This window comes from Strix uralensis, chromosome 15 (assembly GCF_047716275.1).
Source record: "Strix uralensis isolate ZFMK-TIS-50842 chromosome 15, bStrUra1, whole genome shotgun sequence".
Taxonomy (NCBI): domain Eukaryota; kingdom Metazoa; phylum Chordata; class Aves; order Strigiformes; family Strigidae; genus Strix; species Strix uralensis.
In genome coordinates this window covers 7,833,255-7,856,361 of record NC_133986.1, presented here as the reverse complement: position 1 = coordinate 7,856,361, position 23,107 = coordinate 7,833,255, and the positions used below count along the sequence as shown (strand labels likewise).

Here is a 23,107-nt window from a genome sequence, read left to right as displayed (position 1 = left end):
ACAGACTTGAAAAAACACTGATAAAATCAGCTTTGAAGCTTGACTCTTAATTCAGTATTAAACCCAAATTTAAACTAACTTTATCCAAGATCGCTTTGATTCAGTCATATAACAAAAACGTTACTTTATTCACAGGTTAGAATTGCCCCATTTGTAACACAGCCAGTTGTATTTCTGAGAATTATCCATTTGTTCTAACCATAGCATCAGAACTGTTGTGCCCAGTTTCATGTGTATAACTCCTTGGAAAATCAAAAAAGTAAATCTTCATTTACATTGTCCTGTGGGAAGGAGAAAGAGTGATTTTTTTCAAGCTGGAGCTTCTGTTAGGAGATAAAAAAAGGGTCAACAGAGGCCATATATTCTGTTCATTCAGCTTGCGTAACTTCTCACAGATAGCTTCAAATCTCATTTTTCCAGTGTACGTCAACGCATTTACTGTTCCGTTAAGTGAGAATTTTGCCAAGTGTTTCATTTTGACTCTGGCCAGTTTGCTCTATTGCAGTTACAAACTTTGCTTTGTATTCCTATTAATTGCATTTTTTTGTGTTTAGGAAGTACTATGGTGAGAAGATTGGCATCTATTTTGCCTGGCTAGGATTTTACACTGAGATGTTATTCCTTGCAGCAGTTGTTGGCTTAATCTGTTTTCTTTACGGCTTGTTTACAATGGATGAAAATATGAGCAGGTGAGTGTAATGTTGAAAATCTCCTGGGCTTATAATGGGAAAAGCTAAGCAATGTGAAAATTTTATTCTTGCAGAAAAACAGTTAACAAGCTTTTAAAGCTTGTCAGAGCAGACAGATTTGTTCTTCGGCTATCTTTATTGACTGAAATGGTGGTGGATGGCTAATGCAGAACTTGTGACTATTAATTAGTAAGACTCAAATTGTAGGTTAAAAGCAATACTTTATTGCCATTTGGCGATATCTTTTTATATTGGAGTACCTGCAATACATGAAGCCCTAAGACTACCAGTGACATCTCTCAAAATTGTTTCAAGTGTTTATTGTTGCCTTAAGCTTTTTCTATTTTAATCTATCTCTCAGAGTAGTCCGTTGACCTGTTTCTGTAGGTCATCATTTGTACTAACTACCAAAAGCATGAGTACAGGACAGATCAGCAGTGTTCTTCTGTCAAAGAGGAATCCAGTATCTTGGAAGCTAGTTTGCTTCTTTTTAAAAAAACATTGTATTTGTTTGTTCAAGGGTCCCGAGTTTTCTTGTATTCACGGATTTGGCGGGAGGGTGGATGAGTGGGGAGAGGAAAAGAGAGTTGACGTTGCATTGCTCACTGTTTTATATAAGAAGGCTTCCAGAAAATGTTGAGTTTTAACCATAAAAGATGAATAAAATTCTCATCCATTCTATTGAATTCTGTATTTTTGAGACTTACATTTTGGCTAGGTTCAGAATTCACCTGGGAATACTGCTGTAGATGTTCAGATTTCTCTGGATATTGAACGACTATCACAGAATTGTAAACTTCACCCACTGTAGTACTTAAATTGAAGTAGCAAATTTTACTGTAGATAGCAAAGCTGAATTTTTAGCTGCTTTTAGAAAAGATGTTTTTAATGCATTACTAACCTGATAAGAAATAACATAGTTTATATCTCACCTGAAAGCTGTGCATGTGCAGTACAGCTCCTTACAGACTTTTGATTCGTTACTGATAGAGTTGGAAAGCCCATACCAAGTGAATTGCTAGTTTTCCTCCTTGGAGCAGCTGCTACATTTCTTGGCTTGCCCTGACCAACCGTAGGTTAACACCAGTGAATGTGGCAAGACTTGGCACCTTTTCTGTGAAGCTGCAAATGTCGAGCTTTGAACAAACGAAGCTCTTTATTTTTTTTTTAAAAATGAATTTCATATAGCACCTCTTGAGATGCTATGAAAACAGATGCTGTACAATGTTTTTCTCCTCAGCAAAGAAATCTGTGACCCTGCAATTGGAGGAGAGATCATCATGTGCCCTCTTTGTGACCAAGACTGCGAGTACTGGCGACTAAATACCACCTGTGAGTCCTCGCAGGTCCGTATCTGGCTCTCCAGCCGCTTGTCGCTTTTGTTCATACTGAAAACTGTTTTGGTACTGACCTGTTCCTGTGTTTTCTGTTGTAGTATTCCCATTTGTTTGACAACGTGGCAACTCTTTTTTTTGCCATTTTCATGGGCATATGGGGTGAGTACATTTGATAAGTTTTATGTCAAGCAATAAGGAGATCTTGGCCAAACTGCTGAGGGACACTGGAAGTGGGAAGAGGAGGAATAATAGCTTCACTTTAATATCCTGCCTCAGATGCAAAAGTGATGAAAGACTAAAAATAATTTTAAGTTACAGAGGAATTAGGCTTTAAAAAACCCAGCAGATATCTAGGATATCATAAGCATTGCGTACTCTGTAGCTGCTAACATTTGTTTCTTTGCTTAGTAACCGAAGACAGAGTAGTCCAGCCTTTATGCAGCCCTTGTAAGAGCCTGTCTAAGCCCTGCAGTGTCCCTCTGAGGGCGTAGAGGGCTTTTGTGCCCTTTTGCTGGATGGTGATCCAGCACTACCACTTTATGAGCAGCACTTCTAGGATGAGAATCAGTTGGCTTCTACTCCAGTGAAGTTCATACGTTACAGTATGTTTTGATGATGCAGAAATAGGTGGATTTCCTGACTCTCGAAGCATGTTTTCACACAAAGTGATGCTTGTTCAGACTTTAAGATCATACTGTCTTGAATACCTGTTCTTTTCTTAAACTCTGTGAATGGGTTTGTAGATGCAGGGTATTGTTTCTTATTTCCTTAAATACCTTGTCTCCTGTTTCATTCAGTTTGTATGAAATAACATTATTAAGTCTTTGATTTGAATATAGATATTTCATTAACAAGCAAAGATCTCTGTGTGCTAATAGAAAAACCTATTTGTGTGTTTGTTACAGAAGGACCTAGCTGCTAACTTTTTTTCATAAAGAATTCTCAAAAAAAACTTTGAGAAAGATAACGTTGTATGTCTGTTTTACTAATCTTTTCTTGCTTTTAAGCACTAGCATTTGAGTGAGATGGATTAGTCGTTCAGGAAGTACCAGCAAAAGATTTTAGAACTGCAGAAGATAAGTTTTCCAGTGTTTGTGTAAACCGTAAAGCCTCTCCAGTTCAACCAAGAACAATCAGATTACTAAACGTTTACATATGAAAGTAGTTTATAGAGGGCTTTTAAAATGTTACATAGTATTGTAACTTTTATATTTGTTTATTTTAGGTATGAAATCAGTTCCCTCTAGTGTCTTAAAAATTTCTTAAGCCAGCCTCACTCTCAATCATATGAAAAGCATCATTCACCATCTTTAAAATGACCATGATATCAAATAATCATCAAAAAGCAACAGAAATCTTTGAACATACTACTTGAAAACAGTTCTGTTCATGTGTAACAGGTTTATACACAAGCAATTAGTTGAATTCCGTGCTGCTATTTGCATATGAAAAGTAGTTAAACTGTAATTGAATGTGGTCATCATAACCATGGAAATACCCATATCCTGTCTTGGCATCTTCCTTGTCATCCACTCCTGGAATTCAATTAGCTAATAATTACTTAATCCATATTATGGTTTTAGCTGTGAACTTTAATAGACAGTCCAAAAAAATAGATGGGTCACACTGTGAGGATAAATAATAGACTGCAGAATGAAGCCAGTGCAGAAATAAGTTTAACTTGGTTCATGAAATTGATCACTTCTCCCATAACTGAATTTTGACACTTCCAAATTGCAGTTACACTTTTCTTGGAGTTTTGGAAGAGACGGCAAGCTAGACTGAAATATGAGTGGGATTTGGTTGATTTTGAAGAGGAACAACAACAGCTCCAGCTGAGGCCTGAGTACGAGGCAAAATGTACCCATAAGAAGAAGAATCCTGTAACGCAGGTAATGAGCGTGCTGGGTTGACATGCATGCAAATTCAGTTGTGTGCTGACAGCTTGATAACGTGAGTTGTGTCTCAGGAACATGTCTGTATGTCAGGGCTAGGGAAGGATTTGTGAGACACACGTAGGTGATGCTGCGTTTACACTGGAGCAGGGCAGGCCCTCAGCTGTTAGGTCTCCACAGAGCAGTCTTTAGGCCGCTGTGAGCTTGGCTGAAATACGTAGAACCACCATGATGCCAACCACGCCCTCGCTGGGTGGTTGCATTGAATATCAAAGCAGAATTTGCTAACATGTTATTTTCTGGCTGACAGCACCCAGTTGAGTACTGAGGTTTGTGCTCTTTGACTAGTATGAGAGATACCCGCTAGCTGCTGACAGCAGCACAGCTGTGTTAGCACCAGTAAATCCTGGGGTCTGTTTCCCCAGGCGCGGGGCTGTTGCGGTGTGGCTGTCCTGCTTTCCAGTCTGAAGGTAACAGCAGCTGAGGGCTGTCAGCACAGCGGCCTCCTGCACGGGACAGGCATGCCCCAGCTCCTGGACCATGGCTCTCTGCCTGCAGATGCCTTTGTTATCTAGGCTTTAGACACAGAATAATGAGAACATGGGGGTTTTGCCTCTGGAGCGTGCACATAACTTTCATTAATTATTCTCTATTGATTTTAATTTCCACTGGAACTGATAAATCAGGAATACAGAGGCAAAGTTTATAGCTTTCACTTGGCTAACACCATCTTTACAGTGTCCTTCACATTTCAAGGGAGGAGTCTCTGAAATCTTCACACCTTGAAAAGCACTCTTTCTCATCCCTACACGACATATGAAGAAACAGTTGTTTTGATCTAAAGATACATAAGTGGGACTAGCTGTGGTTTTGTTTCTGACATACAACCAGTTTGGGGAATGCTAGAGAGATGAAGGTTGCTGAAGCCCTTTGTCTGAAATCTAATTGAGATACAATTAACCACACTATTTAACTCTGCTAAGTGTTCTGTAGAAATACTTACTAGATGTTAATGGTCTCCATTTAAATTTAATTTAGGTAGAAGTTATTTGACAAATTTAGGGATCAGATGGTTGCATTCCAATACAACATCTACTACCTCAAATTGACATATTTTTAAATCATCCTTCCTCCTAGAATTGCATATAAATAACTTATTTTCACTAGTCATAAGTATACTCGGATAACACAGTCTTCAGAAGAGAAATAGAAGCTTAGCCAGAACATCAGAAGCATCATTGTTTTATACACCATAGCCCTGTCTTTTAGGACTTCTATCCTTAATTATTAGGAAATATATATGCTAATCTTACTTCTCATGAGAGACAGTCTTTTCTGCCTCTCCTACCCCTTCTGCACATGCAGCATTAATGCTGCTGTTCTTATACCTGTAACTTGTGCACTTGGACTGTACACTGTACAAGTTACGCAGAGATCTTTGATAACCGTGCACTGTGATTTTGAGTGTAGCTCTGCTGAGGTATTGATTTCTGCATTCTCAGGAAAATGGTTTCAGGTAAATCAGTTTTTGATTAGCTAGTTCAGCTAGTTCACGCAGGCGGTTCATGGCCCTTGTGTGCTCTGAAGTAACGGGCTGCAGCAGAGGGTAATTGTGTGAGGACGGGGAAGCAATGGGCTGACTCGTAGGCAGTGGTTACGTACCGCACGGACCAAAACCCACAGTCTGGCGAGGTGAATGAGCCATGGCAGATCCAGCCAGAGATGGCACGGGTGAGGTGCGTTTGTGTAACTGTCCTGAGGGAGAAGATTGTTCTCTAAATTCATGCAGATCTCTTTGGTAGGATGGTTTCTTTGGACTTTATTTAGAAAATAGAAATTGGATCATAATATTCAAGAGTGAGGTACTGCACTGCTCTGTGCTTTCTAAGTATGTATTAACAATCACCATGAAAATTCAGTGACTATACAATCCTTTATTTTATGACACATCAATTTATTACCTTGGTGGATTTGCAGAAGCTTTTGTGCAGCCGGGTTTAGCGGTGATCCTTACCAAAACCCAGTTATAGCAAACCATACAGGTTAGCCATGCTGTAGTGTAATTTCCTTTCACTAGATAACATGCAGGACTGAACACATGAAGGGACAGTGCTTTCAAATAAGTTAATTTTGCAGACTGATAAGGTAATATGGATACAGGTCACTGAGTTTCTTGTGTCCCAAGGATGGATTTGCTTTGCTCAGAAAATTATTTCCTCATTATTCCTGGCCATGTTTCAAAGTTCTAGGTGCACTGAAACAGAAATTGCCCATCTTGAGGCTTTAATTAACACCTCATTTGCTCATGGTGCTAAACTATCTAGCTAGGTCATAGCTAAAATCTGGTTTTGCTGATTATGGTAGAATCTTAATTTACATAAATAATGAAGCATTCCATTCAAACTTAGCTCTATCATTGCACGTTATTGCTTACAGTTTGTTCTAAAGTAGAAAACTTGTCGAATAGCCTAGAATGTGTGAAACATTTGTTCTTAGTATAGAATATATGTATTATTTATTAATACAAAATAGGTATAGAATGTAATGAGCCTAGGTAAAGTCACCTGATATCTGTGCTTGTATCTTATCTTCAGCTGCTTTTTATAGTTTTATTAATAGAGCCTTCAACTGTTATCATCAAAAAAACTTGTTGTGACTTGAGACTACAGTATTGATAATTGCACTAAGTAAGTATACTTAGTGAGATTCTGGCAGTATATCTCTCCTGAGAGAACACCACATTGCACCTCAAATGAAATCACTTTGATATGAGCATGCTGACTGACTGAAGAATATCGCCGTCAAGAAGCAGCACGTGTGGAACTGTTGCTGCTTGGTTGTGTCAGGGACAAATGTGCAGCTCAATTGCAGACGCTGTATTCAGCATAATTACGCCACATTATGCTGGTCTGTTCGGCACATACTGGGCCTTTGTGAAACAGAAAATGAATCCCTTCAACCACATTTTACAAGTTCAATATCTTCTGTTTCAAAACAAGCATTTTCTGGTTCAATATACTTATTGATAATATGCTTAACATTGCACGCGCCTGTGGTAATCGGTGCCCCTTTGTCCAAGTTAGAAGCGTAAGCACACTACAATGCCTTGTCCCAAAGATTTATCAAATTCAGATTATCTTTTACTAAATCTTCTTCCACTGGTGTTAGTTCTTAAATGATCCTTTTTTAACACATGTAATCTGATATTTTAGGAAGTAGAATTGGTTGCGAAAAAGAGAACTTTACACGAACATGGAACATTGTTCATGTGCTATGTGGGGATACTCTCCTGGGTAAGACCTAGGTGCCTGAGACTGGCAACTAATGAATATAGCCATTTCTTCAATTAAAAAAAAATTGAAGGAGTGGAGGAAAATGCTCTCTGGCTGTGTGGAAAAACATGGTACATCCAAATAAATGACTGTTTTAAGAAGCTTTGACATGAGGAGTTTCTTAAAATTCAGTCCAGTTTTGGACTCGGAGCTGTATGACAGCTGACCTAGCATTACAGTAACAGTTCTGTTCGTCTGACAAAGGAGGTGGTCTGTTTCCTGCAGCTACTGATTGATTTTTGGAAAGGTTTAACCATTCTTTCCAAGTACTGTCTTTACTTTTAGCATTGTTATGGCTGCTTCTGTCCTGATTTTATTATTATTTTTTTTTTTTTTTACCCCCAGCACATTCAAAATGAAGTCCTATCTGCCCTTCTAGAGAGGGGGTTTCTGAATGGTTTTCCTCAGATGTGGGCACTTTCACACAGCTGATGAGAGCTCTGTGTGCTGCTTGATGTTAGAATAAGATTTTGGATTTGTGAACTGTGCTGTGCTTGCTTGACTGTTTCAGGAGATGGAGCCTTATTTGCCTATAACTAGCCAAGCTGTGCGGTTCTGCATCTCAGGAACTACAGTGTTGTTCTGGGTGAGCATCTTTTTGAATCATCACTTTAACACATATCAGAGTTGCCGAGCGTCACTAATCGTGACATTAACACAAACTGGTTTTAATCGTGATATTAACATGCTTTTAGTACTGTCCTGCAGATTTCTTGCTCTCATGCAAAATGCGCTTCAATTCAATTAAAAAAAAAAAAAGAGACCTTGGAAATCTGTCATTAATTAGTAATTTGATTGGACATTTTAGCATAAGGATAACTTTTTCTCTGGCTTATGTGCTATTAACTGACTATACTGACAAAATTTGTAGTAAAGGCAAAAAAACCCAAGTATTACTCATTACAATGAAATATCTACATATTCCTCTGTAGAAATATCTGCAGAGTGAATTTCAGGGTGGACAGTGTAATCTAACTTGTCCCTTCCATCTCCATTTCTGAGTCTGTATTCTCCTGCACTATTTTTTTTTTTAATATTAGATTGTCTGCTTTTCTTGTGTTAACAAAATAATTTTGTTGGGTTTAATGTATCAATATAAGGAAGTATTCTGCCTGTGTACTTTGCATTTCAGTGCTCTGAACTCATACCCATAAAGAATAAAATTTTATAAGTATAAGGCATGATGATTTACATCTGATTTCAAAAGTTACATGCATGTAGCTATACTGAGCTGTAAGTGTATTTCAAATCTCTCTCCATTCCTTAGGTGTCTCTGATTATAGCTAGCATGATAGCTGTGATCGTGTATCGTCTTGCAGTATATGCTGCCTTCGCCAGCCTTATGGAGAACACTCAGACTTTACAGCCTATCAGTGGATTACTGACCCCTCAGCTGGCAACTTCAGTCACAGCCTCCTGCCTGAATTTTGTCATCATCATGATACTGAATTTCTTATATGAGAGAATAGCCATCTGGATTACTGATATGGGTAAGTAATGTCCTTGAAGACAAAACTTTCAGGGAATCACTAAGGGTAGAACCCATCTAGAGGTGCTCTGTGTAGTTGATCTCGAGTACAGTGGCAGCACTAGGTCGTTAGTGTGTGCCTTGCAGCAGTGACTCAGCTGTATCCATGGCCATACTGAACATTTTCCCTGCATTTGAATAGTTATCATAAGCTGGTTTCTCTTAGTATAATGTTTGCTTATATTAAAACCAGTCTACAGAGACAAACATAGTTCTGAACGTAATTAAAAATTGTGTTATATTAGAGCCACCAAAGCAAGATCAAACTACCTTGATTTAGCGGTGTTTCAATTAGAAATCCTGAAGATGTATTTTTAAAAATAGATCATATCTTTCACAGCCTTCTTAACAAGAAAAAAGACTGAACAATCATGTCTCTTACTTTGAGGGAAAAGTTAGGAGGCTGGGGGATATGATAGTATATTTTCCAGGGTTTTCTCTTGGTTCTGTTCCTCTTAGCTATGGATTTACAGATTCGGAGTAGCTACAGATTGAAGGGAGAGATAGAGCAGGTTGAGAAGTTGGGCCCAAGATGTGTCATTGTGGCTGTAGCCATTGGTGGCATTGCCTGCAGTAGGCTCATTCCAGAGCTGGAGGAGCTGGCAGGCAGGCCCAGAAAGATCTATTACTTTTGCAGCAGGTTTTGTCTGACTGTGGCTGGCTTGCTTGCTGGAAATACCCTTTCCTAGAGACCTTCTCACGTATTTTTCTTTGTTAGCCCTTAGTGATTTAGATACATGAGTCCCTGCAGGTGCTTTATGGAAAGAAAGAATTGCAGAATATTCAGCTGGGCTGAAGAGCTGAAAGTATTAGGTATTTGTAGTTTGTACAGCTGTCATAAAACATCTTTCTTATGAGGTCTTACAAGTGGAATCAAGAATGGAAAGGTGTTTCTGTAGAAACTTCATGGGATGTTGCACTGGGTTTATTTTGATTTGTCATGGACCATTTCTTGTCTCAGAGATCTGTATTGATCTCACAATGGCCAAATTAGCCCAAAGAAAGACAGAACAGGTAATAAGTAAAATTACCCCTAGGAAAAAAAAACAACCAATCAACCAACCAAATAAAACCCAACAAAAACCCACACAACCCCCCAAAAAAACCCCTCCAAAAACTAGAAAATAATATATATTTTTTAAATTTTTCTTTCTTGAAGTCCATGAATTATAAGCACGAAGGCTCAGCAGTATTATTTAGCTGGTTGCAAGTGCGGAGGATTAATTTCTTAAGTGTCAGTACTACCTGTGGTTATCAGTTCTAGGGGGAAGACAAATGTGTACTTCTGTGGGACTGCTGCCCTCCTCTGGCGGCCGCGGCAGCTGCGCTTAGCCCAGGTTTAGAGTCACAGTAGGGCCCAGGGTATGAAATGTTGGCTGTGGCCATCAGGATTGTCCGTTCTAACTCTTTTCACTCCGGAATTCTTTAGAAAGGTTAGGCCAGCTTTTGTTTTCAGACGTGCAGGTGTAATTTAGCTGTGGTGCTCTAAACCTTGAGTGTCTGACATAAACATTTGACAGCTCGCTGCCAGTAAAAATACTTTAATGAGCTGCAACCTAGGCAGAGTACCTAATCTAAGTACTGCCTCCTCTGGAGTGCGCTGCAGCTTCCCAGTAAATGCCTCCTGTCATGCAAACTTATGCCAAGCTTGGAAACAATTTACTCAGATACATAAAATAACTTTGTCATAGGGCCGGTGAGTTCAACACATCTGCCAACTCCTGACCAATTCACAGGGATGTGAATGCTTGTGGTGTATTTTCTTCCCTTCTCCCAGCTTGAATTGGTTATATGTTATCATTTAACAGGACGTTTTAACAGTATTGTGCACAGGGCTTCCTGCTACTTTTAAAAATGTAAAACATGATGGAGAATGTGATGATGAAGGCAGCAAAACCTTAAGCAAAGGCTTAATGATGTTCAGGACCACTGAGATACCTGTATCCTTCCCTGTTTTCTCCCCCCACTATGAGTCTCATCTTTGAGACACAGGACCCATCCAGTTTCTACTGATTTTAATATGTTACACACATAAAACATAATGAAAAAAACAATACTGTAACGTATTTCATTGCCACAAGGAAAAAAAAAAATCTTTTATCATGTGCATTGCCAACAATGAAATTTTCATAGTCTAGAAGACCCTGCTAGTTAATGTTTGAGATTCATCTTGGATCTCCTAAAAATAGCGTAAGATTTTTGTGATGGACAAGTGCTAGAGGACAGTGCAAAGAAGGGGAAATTGAAGCTTATAAATATTTCAGGAGTGAATTTCACTTGCCTGTCTTCTCAGAGCATTGCATTGTAAATTAAGGGCAGGGTGTCTGAGAGCAGGAATTCCATCTGCTGAACTGTTTGTAGGTGGTGGTTTGGGGTTGTTTTTTTTTCCTCTTTGGGATATAAAGGCACAGTGGGTGATAAGTATTTATGAATCTGTATCCTTTTAAAGGGAATAAAGGAAAATAAAATTACTGTTTTCTGATTTCACAGAGATTCCCAGAACTCATATGGAATATGAGAACAGGCTCACAATGAAAATGTTTCTGTTCCAGTTTGTCAACTACTATTCATCCTGCTTCTATGTGGCCTTCTTCAAAGGGAAGTTTGTTGGTTACCCAGGTGCCTACACGTACATGTTTAATCGCTGGCGAAATGAAGAGGTAGGACTTTCTCGATTAAGGTGGATTAAATAATAATAAACTAGTTTAAACTCTTTATCCCCTCCAACCTGTGCAGTCATAAATTGCCAGCTGCAGATTTGGCCTGGAATGAGCTGGACCTCAGCTGGCGATCCGGGGACTGATAGAGGGCCTTCCAAGGACTCTTCATGCCGTTGCTAGTCAGGGAAACACCAGCAGTGAAAATCTGTGGCTCTCAGTCACGAGGGTGAAAATCAAAAAGCTTTTCTTGGCCCTAGTTCTTCTGAAATAACAGTGGATCTTGCCATAGCTCTTAAAAGTGATCCTCTAGCCTGAAGAAAACTAGTATAAATGGAAATGGTCTCCGGCCTTTGGGTGTCTTCATAAGCTTTTTGAGGCACTACATTTTCAGGGAAACCATTTCTGAAGAGGCACATGTTTTTTCCCCCTCATTTCATTGCTAATTATGCTGTTTGTACAGAGATGAAATATAGTATTTTATCTGAAGCATTGCTTGGGAGTCAGTAGTGGAGGAAAAACTTTATGCAAAACACAATGAAGAAATGCAGTGCACTTACTGATAGAGTATCTCCTAATACTGGTCTGGCTGCTAAATGCTTAAGAAGGTCTCAATAAAGAGCCGAAACTTCAAAACTAGTGTTCTCAGCAAACAGCAGAAACCAGATACTGGCTGGTGTAGGGATAGGAATAGAAAATGCAGGTGCTTGCTAGGTTGGAGTTGGTCTGGTGTTGAAAACTAACCGAGCGCCACCAGTCCACCTTGCTGGGGCTGTGGGGTGGCCACTGCACGCAGATCCTGCTGCCCCGTCACTCTGTGTCTGCACAGTGGTCGGCCTGAAGCATCTCTGAATTACTCTGTCTTTAAATGCTTGTTACGTTTTGGTGTGTGTTTCATCAAGCACACTGTGCATTGAAAGCCCTTCCGTAACGTTTTCCTGAGGGGGTGGGTGTCTTAGCTGGCAGTTCAGGTGAAAATTAAGTATTGTTCTAGCAAGTTTTAAGAACTCCTTTCTTTCATTTACAGAGTAGTAGAATGTGGTTTATCTGCGTAATGTCCATTATTCATGTCCATTAACCCCCAATTTATCTCTGCCAGTGCGATCCTGCAGGCTGTTTGATAGAATTGACGACACAGCTCACCATAGTCATGGCTGGCAAACAGATCTGGGGAAATATCCAAGAGGCCATCGTACCGTAAGTTACCTCTTACACTGAGATGCCCATGTTAGTCCTTCCAAGAACTTCCTCTGTCTCTGATAACAAGTATTGCCATATGAAGGAAGTTGAGAACAATTCTGTAAAATAAGCACAAATTCTGACAAGTAGACTCATTTCATAGAGGCTTTTGGCCCCTTTTTGTGAAAGTGCAACAAGGAGCTTGCTTGGAGAAAGGAATACTTGATCAGCTTCTCTCGTTGTTAACTTTTTTCTTCATATACAGCTGGATTTGTAACTGGTGGGGACGCCGGAAAGCCAGAAATAATCCAGAAAATTTATACAGTCGCTGGGAGCAAGACCATGATCTGCAGACATTTGGAGCCTTAGGCCTATTCTATGAATATCTAGAAATGGGTAAGTTTAAAAATGCACATTTGGAGTTGAGGACAAGATATCTTGTACTGACACTTCCAAAAATATAGTTTCTCAATTAATTGTTATGAGTTGATGCCGCAGCTGGTGAACAGTAGACAGTTAACTGCTGAAGATCATCAAATAAATAGGTGAGCTTTTTTTAAAAAAACAAAACAAACACAGCTGTCTTTGCATCTTAGACTGCAGAGAATTCTACAGAAACACTGCAAAGACTGTTTGTTTCCCTCATTTGAATGGGGAACATAATTCTCAGTGCCGCCAGCTGTCTCGATGTCTGTTCTGTTCTTGTTCCCAAGCATTTTCTCAGCTGATGTCAGTGGAAATTATAAGTATGGGATGAGTGCCAAATATCCTTTAAGGATGGCTACTGCAGATACCAGATCTACGAACTGGATCAGAGAGAATCTGTTTAGTTTTAGGTTTGAACTGGTTAGTGCTTCGATACACTCCAGTAGACCAGCAGAGGGAGTGTGGGTAACAGAATAGGATTTTTCAAAGGTAACATGAACAGGTCTGCATACTGTCCTGGTTTTGGCTGGGATACAGGTAATTTTTGTTCTTAGTAGCTAGAATAGTGCTGTGTTTTGGATTCAGCGTGGGATTTGGTATAAGAAGGTTGATAATATGCTGATGTTTTCAGTTGTTGCTAAGAGATCAAGGACTTTCCAACTCCCCATGTCCTGCCCGTGCGCAGGTGCACAAGAAGCTGGGAGGGAGCACGGCCAGAGCACCAGACCCAAACTGGCCGATGAAATATTCCATATCATGTAACATCACGCTCAGTATATAAAGGAGGGGTGGCCGAGCAAGTGGGAGTTTGCTCTCGCTTCCGGGATTGCGATTGCAGCATCTTGGTGTTTCGGGATCACTAGCTGGGAACGGGCTGGGTATCGGTCAGCGGGTGGTGAGCAATCACATTGTACATTATCTGTTTGTACTTTCTATTACTGTTTTATTTTATTGCAATTATTAAACTTTTTATCTCAACCTAGAAGTCTCCCTTCACCTCTCCAATCCCTTCCCCCATTCCCTGGGCAGGGGAGGGTGAGTACCAGCTGTGTGGTACTCAATTGCCCTCTGAGCTTAAACCACAACACATATGAAATTAGTTTACAAAACCTGAGAAACTGAAACTAAAAACTAAAGCCAAACTAAATCTAAAAGAAACTTAAAAAAATACATTAATGTTTGTCTATTATAAGGACAAAGTTTGCTGAAAAGTGGTCCCTTGTATTGTTTTGTTTCTACAGAAACACTTTTAAGTGTTCTAGATCACCTAAAGATTTGTAGCTTTATTATTGTCACTTCATACACTTCATGGTGTTCCATACAGAGCTCTGATCTTGTGAAATTCATACACTCAGAACAGTCAGTGTTGTCAGCCATGCCTGTTAATAGATGTCTTTGCTCTTCCTGAATCAGAACGGAACCAGTACACTCCAGCATTGTCCTGGGGCTGCTAAACTGGTAGGAATCATGTTGCTTGTCTAAGATGAAGAACTCATGGCTGAAATTATGGAAGAGCTCATGACTGGTGTATGGGAATTTATTTTTATCCTCTACCTAAACCAGACATGATGTTCTATTTCCTGTCTTTAAAACATAGTGGCAGCATTGGCTCTGCACTGAGGCCTGTCACATTCTGTACCAAGAGACATTTCTTTTTGGTAATGATTAAAGGGATCATTTGTTAGATTTTATTTTCAATTAAACTAATGTTAAGACTCCCCAGTGGAACTATTACATACAGAATTCATATTAATATTTTGACTAAACCAATAACAATAGGTGGAAGTAAGGTGGTGATAAAAGTAAAAGCATTTCCTTTTTTTCATTTAGGAGTGTAGCTGATAAGTAAAAGGAGGATGGGCTCACTCTGTACAAACTGCAGGAGAGGAAAATAGCCTGGTTTTGTTCCTCTCTCGTAATTCAGAAATTTGATGTCTGAGTACATTCCCATTCCCCTACAGTTAGGTTCCATTCATGAGAGAGCTGCAGCACCATGGAAGAATTAGTATCCAGCACCACTGGCAGCATCGTTTGACAGGACCCGAGTGCCCTGTTCCCCTGGGTGCTGCTGAATGGCAGCCCAGAGAGACTGGAGGAGTCTGGGGCTGGGGCAGGTTGTCATGTAGCTCAGGCCAGGCTGGAGATGACTTGTGCAGCCGCACAGAAGTTTGCCATTTGTTTGTGAGTGGCAACTTGCATGTTTCATTGTCTCCCTGAGGGTACTTATGTAGGGCAGATTTTGGCACTTTTGTTTTCTCCCTTGCAGTGATTCAGTTTGGATTCATTACTCTCTTTGTGGCATCCTTTCCCCTGGCTCCCCTTCTTGCTCTGATGAATAATATCCTGGAGATTCGAGTAGACTCCTGGAAATTAACCACTCAGTACAGGAGACCTGTGGCTGCGAAAGCACATAGCATAGGAGTTTGGCAAGAAATCCTGAACGGAATGGCCATCTTGTCTGTTGTCACTAATGTAAGTACCTTAACTGTGCTATGTCAGTTTTGATTCTTCCATGTACTCAGAATTTGCAGATTGAAAAATCAGCTGATGCTTTTTCTCCATCATCAACAGTATTCACTTTATCCCATTACCCTACTGAGTAGGGTCAAGCCATTTGGTGGTTTGGCTTGTCCATAAGTTGATGACATGCAGCTCACAATCCACATTTCACTGGACCATAATCTTTCATTCACTTGTCTGTGTTTTCCAGTGGTTTGGAATGGCATAAGCAAGCCTGAAGCTGAGTCTGATGAAGCGCACTGATTGCCCAGAGGGGACCATAGGGGACAGGAGAGGTGCATAATTCTGTTGGCCAGATGACATTTGTGTCTTGTCACTATGAGGCCTATTCTGTGGGAATTCTGCTCGTTGAACTGCTCTGGATGCCCCTGTGGGGGCAGTGGCTCAGAGGACTTTTTATAAACTGGAAACTAAATGTTCTGCTAGTATTTCATCATAAGTATAATGTAAAGCAGACTACTGAGCAAGAGAGTTGCCTCTTTTTAATGCAGAATATTAAACAGTATCTGATCTGCAAGTGTCTCGGGCAACAAACCCACTTGCAGGTATTGCCTAATTAGCAAGGTACCTGAGCATCTTAATCATCTCAAGTTTCCAGGCAAAATGTGCTCGTAGCCATTGTTTCCTTTTTAAATACAGCTGGAGAAAATGTCTCCCCTTCTTTCATAAAGTGATCACACACTGGGTTTGAGTTCATCCTTTCTCACAAGAATTCAAAACCATTTATCCTCTTTCATTAAGGAGTGCTGTTATCACAGATAGAAGACAGTTTGGGGTGAGGGGATATTTGGGATTTGGTGCCTCTTGTAAGAACTGTTCGCGTGTTTTGTTCACTGAGTGCTGGTCCTTGCAGCAGAGGCTGCAGTCAGCATCTTTACCAAGGTAGGGTGCCCTAATGCTCACGCTTGCTTAAAAGATCCTGGGTTATGCCACAGAGCCACAGCACCAAAACCCCTTTATGAATCTGCTTACAAGTTCTGTGTGTCACTTAATTTCTTTTTACAATTTCTTTTTCAGGCTTTTATTGTTGCATTCACATCAGATATGATTCCTCGTTTAGTTTACTACTATACTGCTTCTGAAAATGAAGACTCGCCTATGTCTGGATACATAAACAATAGCCTGTCAGTGTTTCAAATCTCAGATTTTCCTGATAGAAACAAGCCTAAATTGAATCCGGAAAACTTTGTCATATGCAGGTTGGTGTTGGTGTAAGAATAACTGTGTTATCACTTTGTTTAGAATACGGCATAAAAAGTCAATGCAGATCTAAGTAGTCCACTAGAAGGTAAATGATGTCATTCTCATCACTCTAAAGTGTGAGAGGTAATATTTAAACTATTAACAAGACAATGCTTGAGATGGTAAAAGATCATGCCAGTAATGAAAAAAATCACCTTTTTGTTGTTTAAGAGAGTCTCATTGCTAATGTTTTTGTTTGTTTTCTTACTTAATTAAACTATCGATTTTTGAGTGATGGAGGAGATATACGTCCCTAAGGTTGCAAACTTCAGCATATGTTTTCTAAGGTTTTTAGGCTGCAATGCCTAAGTGGGCAAGGAAGTATCGTTAAGGGGATGTTTAGATTCCAAAGCTGCAAATGAGATACGGTGTTTAAAGTAAATCGGTATCATCCTAGATACCACGAAGGATCTGGGCCCTCCTGTTTTAATTTTAAAAAATAGACATTTCTCACTAGAAGCAGCATTGGAGCATCTAGAAGAATTGAGAAAGAACTTTGGAGAAGTCTATGGTAAAACAAAAGTATTGACTTGATGAAAAAAAATTCCAAAACAAATGAACCAAACAAAGCAACTCCAGCATTTTAAGAAGGAGCTACATCTGTGTGATGTTTTAGCTTTAAAGCCCCAGGAGTCTTTATCCTACTTACACATGTGAGTGTAGAACACATACTGAAGACTGTTGTTCCATTAAACCCTGCATCTGTCCAGTCCATAATCTGTCAACATCTGTCACATTTAGTCCATACTTGTCCATTAGTGTGTGATACATTCCATCACTCTGTCCTGTATTATTTGATTATTGCTTGGAAAAAAAGTAACCTATGTACAAAATTTCACTTCTCACACATCCTCATCTCTGCTCTGTTGCTGTGAATGTAAGGGTGTTTAAGCAAACATGAGATAGAAACAAATTGAGAGGCAACCTTTTTCTGCAAAAGGAAAGAGGCCATTTAAAACAAGATGAAAAGGTTCCTCAAGTGACAGCTGTATTTGCCTGTAAGTGTCACTGAGCTTGTAGTCTGTCTCAGACTGAATATGACATTTCACCTTTGCATGTCTTTCTATCCAACAGGTACAGAGACTATCGATATCCTCCGGATCATGAGAAGAAATATTTACACAGTATGCAGTTCTGGCACATTCTTGCTGCAAAACTGGCCTTTATAATTATTATGGAGGTATGTTCCCTACAGAATTTCTTTTTGAAACTGGTACCTTATAGATTCTCTAGGTAGTTACTAATGTTGCAGAAAATAGATTTGCTGAAGAGTGTAAAATACTTCCTTCCCTGAGTAATACCAAAGTAGTAATACCAAGTAATACCAAATAGTCATGTCCTAAATGATTTCTATAACTAGGTCTTTTAACTTCAGGAAGTTAACCTGAGAGTAAGAACAGTGAAAATAGCTGAGGAGACTGCTAGATTTGATAGAAATAAAACAGAATAAAAAAGGTCTTTATGGAGATGGAAGAGACATGCACCACCAGGACTAGCACCTTCACTCCTGCTGGTTTCATTAGAGCTGTATGTGAGGTGTCTGTATTCAAAACCCAGAAGGCATTTTGCAGTGATGTATATTGGCTAAAAATAGCTGCATCAGTAATTTGTGTAACAGGCGCTTCAGTATTAAGCCACTGTCTTGTAAGTTCTGAAGGGAGAAGGGAGTTGTTACGTTGCTCTTCTCATCCCTTTTCTTACTGTGTTTTATTGGTTCTCAATAGCTGAGCATTATCAGCACGGCAATGAGAATTTTCTAAGAAACCACACAGAGGTATTAGAAAGTGGTGCTAGGGATTCAGAACCTGATGCTTTCTACTTGGGTTTGCTAATTCATAAATGGTGTGAAATTCAAGTTTCTGCATAAAAGGAAGTGCTTTAATCTTTGTGCACATCAGTTTGTTATGTATTGTTCCAGGACAACCAAATGAAAGGTATTCTGTTTGTGAACAAAAAAAGAAATGATCTGTTTGGAGTTAGATAAAGCAATAGGTGTTTCATTTGGTAATAAGTTGTTACATTTCTCCTGTTTTTTTGGTTTTTTGTTTTTTCCCCAGCATGTTGTATTCATCGTCAAGTTCTTCGTAGCATGGATGATTCCTGATGTCCCTGCAGACGTGAAAGCCAAAATAAAACGTGAAAAGTATTTAACACAGAAAATCCTGTATGAGTATGAATTTGAAAAACTGAAGGAGAGACTGTGTCAAGGTGGTAAGCAAGCCACGGAAGAGGAGTTCATCACTACAGAAGGGAGAATGGAGTTATCCAGAGCAATGTAGTTGAAAAGACAACTGTTTGGAATTTAGCTCATTTTAACTTTTTTATCTGTGATTTGCTCAGGATGCATGATCTTGAAAGCTCTAGGACAGTTTCAACCCTTCGCTTTCAGTCCAAAGATTTTAGACTTTTCTTTAAAAGTCTTACTGAGCATTCTAGGTTTAGTAAATCTACTTAACTATGACTTCAGTACTGTTTTCTATTTACCCATCACTTTGAATAATAAGTGTAATCTTGGATGAATTTGGATTCCCAGTATAGGGAATGTTACCCTCAAAGGGCTCACAGGATATGATAAGGTCATTGCCACCAAGGCCTCCCCCTGTTGCTGAATGCAAATTCCAGGCTTTATCCCAGCTGAATGAAAAGGCTATCATAGAGAACTCCTGCTGTGGAAAATGCTGAGAATTATTATTTTCATGACATGATAATTTAAGTAGGAGAACACTCCTGATAAAAGGGTTTGGGGCTTTTTTTGTATTCACTGTGTCTTACGAAACATTTGTTTGCAGCTTTGAAATTCTATGCACTTTTTAGAAGAAATTGATTTTTAAAGATATATTGGCTTAATTCCACTTGGAATTATTTATAGGCAAAGAAATCAGTTAATACATAGTAATGAAGGAAAAGAAACCCATAATTTATTTTCATAAAGATGATATCTGCCAAAGAGTTTGCTCTTTAAGTGCAAGTATTGTGGAATCATCTAATTACAGTGTTTTTTGAAAAGATTTATACAATTTGGAGAAGTACAGCTAATTTATTGCTCAATCTCAAAAACTGCCATTGGAAGATTATGCTTGATATTAGTTTTGGCCAAAGCTGCTCCTTTGTGTGGGTTCTTTGTTTGGATTCTCTGTGAATGCCAGTGAAGGGCTGGTGTCTGTACTCGATGCGTACTGTAGAGTAGTACAGTGCAGTGGTGGGGAGCTGGACCGCCACGCTAACTGATCTAGCTGGATGGCTTGTACATGGATTTTAAGCATGCTGAATAATCTGTGTTTACATTGTTATTGTCCATATACATAGGAGCCTGGGGGGGTGGTTTTTGATTTGTTTTTTTTTTCTTTTTAATCTTCAAGAAGGATTTTTTTTTTCCTGTGTTGTCGTGGGGCTTTTCTACAAAGTTACCGAGTTTATAAATATATAATAACTACTTGTGCAAAGTAGCTACCAGTTGTTTATGAATGTGCCCTCATTTTATAATTTGAAGCAGTTAGGCATTTTTATCATTTTGCTCTATATTTAAAATATATCAACACTTCCATGCTTAGTGCCTTGTTTGTTTGCATTTGGCAAAAGATGTGAAAATGATTACTGTGGGGAAATAAGTGTTTCCAAGGTGTGCTTGCAGGCATCATGATACTGTGAACCTGCACACAGAGCTGTACAGTGTTAGCCAAACCATGCCTGCCTTGGCACACTTCTGTTGTAGTTCTGTGCGAACTGCTCACAGAGCAGTTCATACCTAGACTGCTTTGATAAAGTAGCAGCAGGTTGTTGAGTTCTCTCATGCTGAAGTGCACTGGCTAGAGAGGTTCGAAATTTTACTATATTTGCACTTTGAAAGTTATACTTCCTTGGAAGTATACACAAAAAAATTTAGATTTGTATTCCACATCAGCCAAATGATGTACTGTTTACTAGATCCACAACTTAAGGTTGCCATATTTTGTTTAGCAGACCTAGCCTATGTCTTGGAATACCTGGCTAGTAACCTTAATGTTGTGTCAGAGTTTTAAATCCGTATCTTGAGTGGAACCATCATTATTAGCTAAAGTGTTAACATTGAAGTGCCTACCTCGAACAAACATCACATGGTTTGGCTGCCAGTCAAGGAGTTGAAGCAGATGTACATTTCTCGTTACTGTAAATTATTCAGCTTCATTCTGTGAGTTTGCTTGATAAATCGAGCACGTTGGCAGTTCATGTTCATGATGAACTGACCGTGGTCTTGACTATTCAGATATAATGGATTTATTGGAGGAGTGCATGTGTAAATAAATTAACTCTGCTGCTTAATGTATAAGCCAAAGAAGAGTATCAGTCACCATAGTTATATATGTGCCACCAGAATTTGCACAGTGCAAGCACTTTGTGGCTGCTTACACATATACTGTTAACTAAACTGCTTAATTTAGATTTCATGGTTTTGTTACTGTTAGCAATGCAAACAATTGCTTCAAGCATAGGGTGATGAGATGCAAAACGATATTTCTATGCAAAACGTACGATCTGATTGAAGCTGAAAACAAATCTGAAAATTCAGCATTAGATGCACTATTCCTGCTTATGGAACATTCATTTGTTCAGGTCCTGTAATAAAGTGTCCTAATACGCTACGCTTGAAAAGATGTATTGTGAATAAAGAATGCTGTCTGAAAAGCAAGATGGAGGAAACAAGGAAATACCCTTGTTTGTGATACAGCATTGATATGCAGAAGCCCCGCATGCAGACCCTGAATCTGAATTGATGTTTTGACCCTTATTTCTTGCTTCTTTCAGACTTATCTTTTCAGATCACTCCCTATTTAAGGCTATACAAAGAGATGTTTTGCATATGTTGTATCATACAATAGAAAGTGGAAAAAATCTGGTATCAGCTTATTTAAAAAGAAATATCTATCTTAATATATCATTAACACTTCATAGCATTACTTCTTCGTATATAGAAACTGTTGAAAAGAAAATGTGTTGTCATATTAAGAGCTAACGTCACATAACAAAATAAGTCTTAACACTTCTTATACATAATAGTTTGCCTTGTCATTAAGCAGTATTTTGACAAAAGATTATTATTAAAGTTAGGATTATAATGGTTCACATACATAGATATTTCCTGAACTGTTTTTGAAAAGTGACAAAAATAGGAAAAATGGGCTGGTCAGTTTGAGAATGTGCTAATTCTTACTGTTGGAATACTTGATTTTGATGTGTTTAATATAAGTATCTAAAAGTGTCCTTGAACCAAAGTGAAGATAGTTCTGTGTTGGAACTACTGTAATTTAAGCAACAGTAGATTGCTTTATTGGAATTAGTTAGAAAAAGAAAATGGGCCTTTCAAGTGTAATACAATCAGGGATTTTTATTTTTTTTTCCAGTTAAAATTTAGTATTTTTACCTTGGAAAGATTTAGTGTGGTATGTCCTAAGCAAGTGACTGCAAAATAAGAGTGCTACTATAAGACACTATGCTGTTTTTCCTAGAACATTTTGTTATTGTGCTTTTACTTTTTTATGTAATACTATCAGTTTGAGACAGCAGAACAGAGTGAAAATAGATAGACTTTCCTACTGTTCTTTGTGTACTGCTTGTTTTGACTTGTACTGTCACGTAATCTGAGTGGTGTTTTTGTCTGTTAAGTATGTTGCTGATATATATGATACACTAATGTTGGAATAAATTTTTTAAACATTGCATTCAGCTAACTTATGTATATACATTTAATGAGAGCTAAATCTGGCAAATAAAGCAGTGTTTATTTTTAATATGCTGTCAGCTTGATTTTGAAAATTTCAAGAATTCAGAGAGGAGCTGAGGTATTAAAAGTTAAATGCCCAGAGAGCCTCATGGAGGAAAGTATTCATACAGATTTCTGCAACTCATTGCAGGATATTTGGATGCTGTATATAGATTTCCTGCAATTTGTAACTTCACAAGTTTCTTACATTGTTGGAGAAAGCCTCCACCTGACTGTCATCTTCCACTAGATAATCACATGGTGTAACTGTCTTTTCTGTCTTTATGCATTGTCTTAAGAATGAATTACCAAGGAAAACCCGTACTGAGTTGTGCATATATTGTAGGTAATGCACATGGACAGAGATGGCATGAGTGTGTGATAGCCCATGAGGGAATGTAGCTCAGTGAAAAAGACTCAGCACTTGCATCTTCCTTTAGGTACGGTACAAACAGTATGTTAACATACATTCATTTTCTGCCAGGCAGCTTTTCCCTTCATTCTCTGGATACAGTTTTTATTCTTGTGATGCCAGGACCTGAGGTGGCTTCTCAAGTTCTCAGTC

General features: G+C 38.9%; 1 protein-coding gene across 14 annotated transcripts in view; it reads left to right on the top strand.

Annotated features, from left to right (window-relative positions):
- Positions 1 to 22,570, top strand: part of ANO5 (anoctamin 5) — a 60,695-nt gene extending 38,125 nt beyond the window's left edge. For all 14 annotated transcript variants that reach the window (XM_074885297.1, XM_074885296.1, XM_074885308.1 and 11 more), the window contains 13 exons: positions 555 to 689; positions 1,930 to 2,035; positions 2,125 to 2,185; positions 3,767 to 3,918; positions 7,765 to 7,839; positions 8,521 to 8,743; positions 11,272 to 11,441; positions 12,538 to 12,635; positions 12,883 to 13,013; positions 15,310 to 15,515; positions 16,581 to 16,762; positions 17,880 to 17,985; positions 18,863 to 22,570. In XM_074885297.1, coding sequence (XP_074741398.1) covers positions 555 to 689; positions 1,930 to 2,035; positions 2,125 to 2,185; positions 3,767 to 3,918; positions 7,765 to 7,839; positions 8,521 to 8,743; positions 11,272 to 11,441; positions 12,538 to 12,635; positions 12,883 to 13,013; positions 15,310 to 15,515; positions 16,581 to 16,762; positions 17,880 to 17,985; positions 18,863 to 19,084 — 1,867 coding nt within the window. In that variant the 3' untranslated portion in view covers positions 19,085 to 22,570. The remainder of the gene's footprint in view (positions 1 to 554; positions 690 to 1,929; positions 2,036 to 2,124; positions 2,186 to 3,766; positions 3,919 to 7,764; positions 7,840 to 8,520; positions 8,744 to 11,271; positions 11,442 to 12,537; positions 12,636 to 12,882; positions 13,014 to 15,309; positions 15,516 to 16,580; positions 16,763 to 17,879; positions 17,986 to 18,862) is intronic.
- The last annotated feature ends 537 nt before the right edge of the window (positions 22,571 to 23,107 follow it).